The sequence below is a fragment of the Folsomia candida genome, unplaced genomic scaffold (genome assembly GCF_002217175.1).
Source record: "Folsomia candida strain VU population unplaced genomic scaffold, ASM221717v1 Fcan01_Sc012, whole genome shotgun sequence".
Classification (NCBI taxonomy): Eukaryota; Metazoa; Arthropoda; class Collembola; order Entomobryomorpha; family Isotomidae; genus Folsomia; species Folsomia candida.
Genome location: NW_019091204.1, coordinates 2404434 through 2413211, shown reverse-complemented (window position 1 = coordinate 2413211; position 8778 = coordinate 2404434). Strand labels below are relative to the sequence as shown.

The window sequence follows — 8778 nt, the reverse complement described above, 5'->3', positions numbered from 1 at the left end:
CAATTGCCGGTTCAGCAAATTAACGATAATCTTAGAGTGGAAAAAATTAGACAAAATTATAATGTCAAAAGCTGGGGTATTGAGATTCTAATTTTCCAAGGAATCACTTAAATATTTATTGAGCCTAAAATATCTATTGTTTCCAATTCTAAACCTGAAATGGATTTAACCAAATTGACATTAGTAGTTTTTAATGAAAGGATGAGTTTGTAAGCCTATGCATCTTACGATGGCGTTTAATTAATTTACTTATTTTTCGGAGGTAAATGTTTGCTTATTTGTAACATACATTTATGTAGATATATTTGGATTGTTTTTTTTACAAAATTACACTCTAAATAAACCGTTGCAAACGAAATGTAGCAAAGGGGTGAAGTGACACGGTCACACGGCCATCGCACGACGAAATGATGGCGATTTCTGAAATCCCCGTCCAAAAATACGTCTAAAACGGTGGAAACGAAAAATTCGACACGTTTGACCGTTGGCGTCATCACTGTGGCGACATGACCTTATGAGCTACAACTCCCATCTTCGAACTCGTGCGTACTTTAAAAATTAGAAATACATTGGCGAAAACCGCATGTCGAAATTCGCATCCGTTCTAACGTTATCGAGGAGACAGACGGACAGACGGACAGACAGACAGACGGACAAGACATTCCCATAAAGGGGTTCTCACCCCTTAATAAATAATATTATGAGGATAGAGAAACCAATTAACAACATGATCCATAACACGTAGATTGATTTAGCATTCTCCGGTAAATTGGGCGATTGTTGGATATATCTAGAAAAAGAGTAACAATTATGTGAAAACAAGTTCGATTTCTGTAAATCAGGTGACACGCCTAAATACGAGGATAGTACGTACTGATATAACTACGTACCCTCATACTATGGCCACCAAGCAACCAATATTTTGCGAAATAAATATGCAGGCATGTATTCAATTGCATGCAAACCTCTACATACATACACGTGTACTTACGCATAGCATTGTAAAAACGTAATATGCACGTACATGGAGCAGGTTCTAATTTTTTGCAACATTACATATTTAGGGGTAAGATTTCTTAGTAAGAGGAGCCCATAAAAAAATTTTTACCAAGAAATACGACGTGGTTCAACACTCGGTCGTCTTTTATACACGGCTATTCATGTAACGCCTTTGGCAGTGCGAGTCAGTCTTTTTCTTCAGATCGCCCATGGGAACGTCCATAAATTATGTCATGATATTGCTGGGTGGATAGTTTTGGTCTTCGTATCTTTCCCATGTTGAAATTCCCTATCCCTTAACGTTCATGTCGGGTGGGTGAGAAATTGAGATATTTTGATGACGTAATATATGAATGGCCCCCATCTATTCAGTCTCATTTCAGTTGGTTTAATCATTGTCAGGGGTATGGTATGGTGGTTTGCTACGTAATTCTAATCCACCACCCGACCAGAGCAGATACAATACAGTAAATGTAAATAGCATCTCGGCTGGTTTCATTTTGACGGAAAACTCTTCAAATACAAAACGTATTATCTGTCTTAACGATTTTTGAGTTGGTAGAAAGATACGATGCATACATATGTAACGTAATTGATTAGTACCCCTGGATCCATTAATAATACTTCATCAAGGAAAGAAAGAGCTGTTTGAATTGGGTTAGGTTAAGTTAGCAATTCTTAAAATTTGTATTTACTGAATTCGTATCGTGCAAGTGGAAAAATGGAGGCAAATCTACCACCCCCATCAAAAATACGGATTGGAGAGTATTCCCTTACCGAGAAGGAGGAGGACGGGCATGAATCTGTCGAACCCCACGTACATTTTTCATACCGGGGAAGGGTTGCTGTCATCTCCGTCTTGTACTGGGTACGTGAATAAATTCTTACATATTTAGATAAGTTCTTATCATGGAAACTCTAATTAACCGGGTGACAGAAAAAGTTTTCCCTTGCACTATGTGACTCTACCGTGGGTAACAACATTTACAAAAATAATTGACCAACGTTTCAGCAACAAGTTATATGTAAGCCGAGCCGGTGACATTTTTGTTACCAGAGCATTTAAAATCAGGACCAGATAGGATTTTGCCTCCGTATTTATGTTACCTCAAAGTGATAAATTCATATCACCAAAACGGTACAGTCGCATATTTAGGAGACAATATTTTGCAAAAATAATATTTAGAGTGTATCTAACCTTAAAATGCTAGTGTGTTTATATTTTTTCAGTTTATAATAATCCTCATCCCAGCTTCGTTCATATTTTCCGCCGCATACGTCGTAGTTGCAAAAGATTTCGACATAAATGCTGCCACACCTTCTGATTCTGTTTCTCAAGATTATGATGAATTCGACACTGTGACTCCATCATTCTCCACCGGGGACGAAATTAACCCATCAATGTCTGACTCAAGATCTTCATGGCTGACCCCATTTGAGCAAGAATATTTCGGATTTTTCTCCATATTATGCGGACCTAAATCCGGTGCTAGCAGCGACATGAAACTATTCCGGTTTACGGCTGGGTATTTCGCCCTGATTTACTTAATCATGCAGTGTATCCTGGGCGGGAAACTTATGCAAGGAGAAAGAGACGTATGTGCACCTACATATTTTTCGTGTTTGCTTAATTGGAATTTATTTTTCAAATCATTGCATTTTTTTTGATATATTTAGTTACATTACTGGAAACTTCAGGCTTGGTGGGAAGGTCAGGTGGGGATTTTTTTGGTGTCCGTTTATCTAAATGTGTGCATCTTGGGACAACAAGACGACACCGTAGTGACCCTCGCCTTCTCCCGCCGACTTTCTACCGCCCTCACGGCCCTGACCTTGTTCACATACATTTCCTACTTTGTCATGATTTGGACCGTGTATCAATTCACGAAGGAGCTCAAGTTGAAGGGGATAGTGTATCCGGACCCTGATAAGGACGGGAAGAAGGAAAAGTTGGAAAAATCCAAGGACGGGTCCCAGTTTACGAAGGATTTACAAGCGATTCTGGACTGGTTGAAGAATGCCCGGCTCAATAATAACGGGTTACATCCTGTTGTATTGAGATGCAATGTGGTGGCAACATATTTGGTGGAAAAAATGGTTAAATTCGGGAACAAAATGGATGAATCCCTGCCACCTAAGCATTAGGTGTGCATATGCATGTGGTCAGGCTCTGCAATTTTACGCCATAAGCAAAACGATAATGATGCAAAGCCGGCGCTCGAAACACTTCATACACCTTGCTGGATAATCGTACACAAAATTTAATTTTGCATTAATTACATTTACACAAATCATCATTCTTAGATAAGTCTGTTCTGTAATTAAATATTTTTAATTCCTGAAAAATTCAGATTAGGTTACCTAATCTGAAATAAATTGTATGCGGGGCAATACAAATTTTAGAATAAATATTGGGAATTCTAATGGACATTTTACAATTGCAGTGAGGCATTCATCAAAATGAGTTGCTTGATAGCCATACTGGGTGAGCTATTTAATTGCGCTCGAACGATTGGCATTGACATTTATCATAAATACATAATTCTGGAGCATGTTGATCTAATGGTTTCATGAATGAGGGTTGGGTCGTGGAGCAAAGCTATAGTGAGGAAATGTCACGATAATGCTGTGGAAACAGATTACGTACAATTGCAGGAAATTTTAATTTTCTGCATTTCAGTTATTCCACAACGTTAATAAATAATTCGCATATTGGCGCTCACACTATGGCCACCAACTAGCATTACGCGCAATAAACATGTAGACATAAATTAAATTGCATGCATACATCTACACCTTTACAGGGTGTCACACTTGCAGGTCCCGATGATTTTTTTGGATTTTTTTAAATACAAACTCAGCTGTTACTTTGGAATGTGTGAATTAGGATGTGACTCACAGACTGTCTGGAAATGGAAGAACAAAAATGTTATCGAAAACAAAAAACAACTAAGGCGACGCAGAAAGCTGTCGCCTAAAACAAAAACAATGATTAAGCACCAACTTCACAAGAAAACCGGGAGTTCACTGCGTAAATATGCACGGGAGCTGAATGATTCAAATCGGTACAAACAGAAGGGGAAGGAGATTAGCTATATTACGGTTCAAAAATTTGTGAAATCAACAAGGTGGGCTCACACAGCTTACAGACTAACCAGAAAACCTCATATGTCGCAAAAAAATCTGGACGATCGGCTGAAATTTGGAGAAATTCTTCAAAAAACTGGCAATTTGAGTGAAAAAATACTCGGTGAAGAATAAAGAAACCATGACCTTTGGACCGACGAATCGATTATCGAGTTATATCCAAAATTGAGCCAGCATAATGCCCGATACAGGACGGGAAGAAAATCGGATACACCTTCAGTAGCGATCCCGAAATTCGGCCTGAAAGTTCTGGTAGCGGGTGTTTTTTTTGTTCTCATTAGCTTTACCCTCAACTATTCAAACTATTCAACGTAGTAAAAAAATTTGAAGCGAAAATAGTTTATTATACGTAAATACATAATAGCTAGTTTAAGTCAATAGTTTATCACCGCTTCGCTCAAGTCGTAATAATTTATTTCATGAATTTTTACATGGAATTTATTTAAGCTCGTCGAAAATGACCTTGATCCCTGCCATGAATTCTTCACATTGCGGCAAAATTTGATCTGCGGGTAAAAGGACGGTGTATTGCCCTTTGTCCCTGAATTCATAGGTCAGATGTATCTTGGCGGATGGAAAATTCAAGTACGCCCAATCCATACTGGTCCCTGGGGCCGGGTCTAGAAACAAATATTCAAAGACAATTATAAATCGTGAAATTTACTGGACGAAATGATTGTAAAAGCATACGCCAAACATCGAACACACTTCCGGTTGTGTAAACCATGCCATGTGGGATTTGATGGGCTGCCGCGGCCAAGTTTGCTATTCTAATCTAGATTAATAAAATATTTATGTTCGTTGGTATTTGTTGTGGCAGAATTGGGTAAAATTTTTGTTAACGTCTGTCCATAAATTAGGTAACGGAAGGAGCATTTTATATAAATTTGTAGAGGGTGATTTTGACTTTAAATCTATCGAATAGGGTAAAATTTTGAGTTAGACAATTTACAAACGCCGGTATACGCACGTACGTATTCATTATATTCCGGTATTTGCGTAGAATCTCGTCCCGTCGGAATTAAAACGTTTTGCCCCCAGCTGTGCAGACTTATGTAAGCAATAAGGTTGGCAAGGATGGAGTCTAAATATTGCGCAATTGCTATGCATTCCAACTCTGTGAAAACGGCGTCTCCAGCGAAATAAAGGTCGCAGGGGTCTTTAGAACCCCCATCGTTTTCTGGAAAATAGAAAATAGATACTGATTGGCGTTCAAGTTATAGAGAGAGTTGGCCTCCATAAAATGGACGCTTGCTCAAAAGCAGTAACCTGCGAATCGGTTAATTATAAGTAGAAGGGTTGAAATTTTGAAAACTACTAAAATTTACTAAAATTTCCAATTTTTTAATACTATTTTATAGTATGTCCACTACATTGTGACCTTCTTGTCGGAACTAATTAAAAAATTTGGAGAGGAAAAATATGCAGAAAACTCGCAGGGGTAAGAAAAACAAAGTCTTTGATGAACCTTACCTAGCCAGTAGGCGTCGAAATTTCTATTCGGATCTACGCCACGGCATCCATTTATTGCCGTGGCAGAAGTGTTTGATCGGGTCTTCCTCCAAAATCTGTCCTACTTAGGAATAATAATGGAATTAGATATTTGTTGTGAACTGTGGCCGCAGAAGGTCGGGGGGGAGGGGTTTAGTATTTTTGGGTATGACGTGGATAGTTCTTGCCTATGTGGGGAGATTCTGGGACAAGAACAAAGGTCGCCATCCGCGGCCAATGCAGTACAGGGTTAGCACATGGGGGGGGTGAAATCCAGTATTTTTTGTTTTAAGCGCATAAAGTTGAATTAATTTGAAGTAAATTTGTTTGAACTAATCAAGATTAAGCGAGTAATGTGAAAGGTAACTTGATAGTCGGCGAGTCGGAAATTGCGTTTGCGAGATTACTCCATTTTAAGAGATTATGCGCTTTAACTAAAAAAAACTAAATAGGTCTCCCTCGACATTCATTTGAATTTATACGGTTAAATCAGAGAAAACGAATCCGTCCGGGTTAGCCATGGGTAAAATGTGAAAATTAAAATCGTCCAAGTAAGCTTGAATCTGAATATCTGGGCTATTCAGGAGTTGATCGATCAAATAGAGCCCGACCGCGGATGAAATCCATTCTCGGGCATGCTAAAATAAGATTCCATTTGAAGAAATAACTAGCTTAAAAATGGCGGTAGTAATATTTTTACAATATTAGAATCAATCCATATAATTGGTTTCGTGGTGCTGCCCTTGTTAATTTTGAGGAGAAATAAGTCCCTTACCTCGAACGATTTTCCGATCGTTGTGAGGGTCACGAGGTCAGGATGTCCGACACTTTGAACGCTCAGGTATTGGTTGATCTATTCAAACATAGAATTAGCGGGAAAATCAGTTGGTGAGATTTGAATAGAATAGATAAATATGTAAGTTTGTTAACCGAGTCCAAATCGTAGTATGCGTCCCAACTGATATCTCCATTCATTCTAGTCCTGACCTTTTGAGAACGGATTGACCTATTTTTTTAAAGTACTTATGAGGCAAAATAATAATTGTTCTTGATAAAATTGTACGATTTGGTTAGGTATACAAATTTGTCTGCCTTCAATAAATTATTTGAAAAAATAATATGGATTGGTTGCAGAAAAGTTGAGAGTATTTCGAGGGTATGGATTTCCTGGTAATGTAGGAAATTTAAGACGAGATTTGCGGGGGAATAAAAATGAGGGAAAAATCTGGGGAAATCTCAAAAAATTTTCTGGAATTAGAAAATGATGATTAGAAATATTAGAATTAGAAAGTGAAATTAGAAAATTAGAAAAATTAGAAAATTAGAAATTAGAAAAATTAGATAATATTAGAAAATGAATCCCGTTTTAAAAGGGGTCTTACCTTCCTACATCAGGATTAGTTAGAAGATGCTCAGTTTCGAATTTTTTCAAAGATTCCAACACGAAATCCAACACTTGTGGGGAAGTAATTACATGGGAATGATCCCCAACAAGAGGATCACCTCCAATAAATGATACCTTAAAAGTAAAAATGGGACATAATTGATTAATAATTATTTACATTTGAAATTATTACTTTCGTTATATTCTAAAAGGTCAAAACAAAAGAAAATTGATTATGGACACATTTGGAAAATTTGACACCATTTTTGTATAGATACACGTGTAAATATTACGGTAATAAGACAATTACAAGGCGATGACTCAATATGGTTACGAAGGCACTTATACTGTCTCCACATGGTAATAGTGTTATTACCAAATTATTTAGAGTGCGCATACCCCTTGGTGTTTACCCAGGTCCCTTAAATGATCTTCTTGTCGCTTGGTCTGTGGTGTGACTCTAAGCATGCTGTGCCCATCGTACATGGCACTAGTTGTGAGCCCGATTAATGTGGAAATAAAACCCACAGTTAGTCCAACTATTGGTAACATAGTTGTTGCGAAGGATAATTAAACCTTGAAATTATTTTTGTACGCGATTCTCTCCTCTAATCGACCGGATCGGAGGACCTGGACAAGGTAACTACTCAGTATAACGTGTGAAATGTCAGTTATCAGATTTATTTTCTAACATTTGCTTGATTATAATGATTAATCAGAAACAGCTCAGTGACTCGATACTGACTATTTGAATAATGGCGAATTTATGGTGGAATGCCCATACAATACGTAACGAACTGAAGAGGGATATTAGGAATTTCTTTGTAAGTAATTGATGGCAAAAGTTAAAATTTTTGGGAATCTAGTATGACCAAATTTACGCAGAGACCCTCGACCCATGGAATATTTCGCTAATCTTTATCGGAACGTTCAAATATTTATTGTGTGATAACTTTGGCTATGCACAATCAAGGTAAATTTCTGTTCTGCTGGGATGGGAATGTTAAAGTGAGGATTTAGTTACGGATTATCACAAATCCAGAGATATGGACGCTTCTATCTGCTCTCGTTAATTAATCTTTTACGTAAGCTGAACTCCTATCGCAAATATTTTGATTGTTGGGTTGGGATAACCTGTGAAACGTCAGCATTATTTTTACCTTCGTGGAACACGATAATGATATCGGCGGAATCAAGAAATTTCTGGATTCTCCCAATTAAATATTTTCAAATACATGCACGTAATGAGTATTTGTGTAAACCAGGACTGTTATCTATTTATATAACAGACAGCACTTGTATTATGATTTCTGCGTCGTAATTATGTGAAGATGCCCAGCATACTCACACTTGATAGTATGCCATGGCTTATCTATTTTATCTTGACATCGCATTGTATTTACCATAAACTAACCATAACACACTAATAATGTGAGTCGCACTATAAGTGACACTATCGATTAACATTCGTTTCTCGATAGAAGAAATTACAACAGAATACAACTTACCATGGTTAGAAAGGGACAAAATTATTTGGAAACCCCATTTCAAAGGGCACCCCGGGGTGTTAGAGAAATTGAATTGGGACACAGAGTACAAAATTGGTTCGATAGAGACTTCTTGGATCCAGGCATTGTCGAAATGTTGGAGACAAAGCCATTAAAGTCTTTGTGGCTTGCATTAAGCCACGGGATGAATCAGACTACGGCGACGGATTATGGAGGTGCAAAACGGACCATCACTTGGGATACCATACG

General features: G+C 37.7%; 2 protein-coding genes across 5 annotated transcripts; one reads left to right on the top strand and one right to left on the bottom strand.

The window, feature by feature from the left end:
• The first annotated feature begins 1428 nt into the window (after nucleotides 1-1428).
• LOC110855274 lies at nucleotides 1429-3442 on the top strand. Of its 3 annotated transcripts, none has more exons than XM_022103690.2 (4): nucleotides 1429-1656; nucleotides 1714-1867; nucleotides 2230-2595; nucleotides 2677-3442. In XM_022103690.2, exons 2-4 carry the CDS (start codon nucleotides 1721-1723, stop codon nucleotides 3142-3144), a joined length of 981 nt encoding a protein of 326 aa, XP_021959382.1. In that variant the 5' UTR covers nucleotides 1429-1656; nucleotides 1714-1720; the 3' UTR covers nucleotides 3145-3442. The 3 variants fall into 3 exon arrangements, with proteins under 3 accessions (XP_021959382.1, XP_035711867.1, XP_021959381.1); XM_035855974.1 differs by adding an exon at nucleotides 2012-2137 and having other exon boundaries at nucleotides 1429-1867; nucleotides 2211-2595; XM_022103689.2 differs by having other exon boundaries at nucleotides 1429-1867.
• A 1085-nt stretch (nucleotides 3443-4527) lies between these two features.
• LOC110855361 (carboxypeptidase B) lies at nucleotides 4528-7928 on the bottom strand. Of its 2 annotated transcripts, none has more exons than XM_022103790.2 (9): nucleotides 7421-7928; nucleotides 7020-7156; nucleotides 6568-6643; nucleotides 6338-6490; nucleotides 6120-6275; nucleotides 5620-5719; nucleotides 5121-5326; nucleotides 4837-4921; nucleotides 4528-4766 (listed from the first exon to the last, which is right to left on the bottom strand). In XM_022103790.2, the coding sequence occupies exons 1-9, from the start codon at nucleotides 7571-7573 to the stop codon at nucleotides 4585-4587; spliced, it is 1248 nt and encodes a 415-aa protein (XP_021959482.1). In that variant the 5' UTR covers nucleotides 7574-7928; the 3' UTR covers nucleotides 4528-4584. The 2 variants fall into 2 exon arrangements, with proteins under 2 accessions (XP_021959482.1, XP_021959483.1); XM_022103791.2 differs by having other exon boundaries at nucleotides 6413-6490; nucleotides 7421-7926.
• Between the last annotated feature and the right edge of the window lie 850 nt (nucleotides 7929-8778).

Bases quoted from the DNA above. Each gene is read 5' to 3' on its own strand.
- LOC110855274 (XM_022103690.2), top strand. From the start codon at position 1,721: ATGGAGGCAAATCTACCACCCCCATCAAAAATACGGATTGGAGAGTAT. The intron at 1,868-2,229 runs GTACGTGAATAA...ATATTTTTTCAG, and splicing joins TCATCTCCGTCTTGTACTGG to TTTATAATAATCCTCATCCC. The intron at 2,596-2,676 runs GTATGTGCACCT...TGATATATTTAG, and splicing joins TTATGCAAGGAGAAAGAGAC to TTACATTACTGGAAACTTCA.
- LOC110855361 (XM_022103790.2), bottom strand. From the start codon at position 7,573: ATGTTACCAATAGTTGGACTAACTGTGGGTTTTATTTCCACATTAATC. The intron at 6,491-6,567 runs GTTAACAAACTT...ATGTTTGAATAG, and splicing joins CATACTACGATTTGGACTCG to ATCAACCAATACCTGAGCGT. The intron at 4,922-5,120 runs GTACGTGCGTAT...TTATTAATCTAG, and splicing joins TACCGGAATATAATGAATAC to ATTAGAATAGCAAACTTGGC.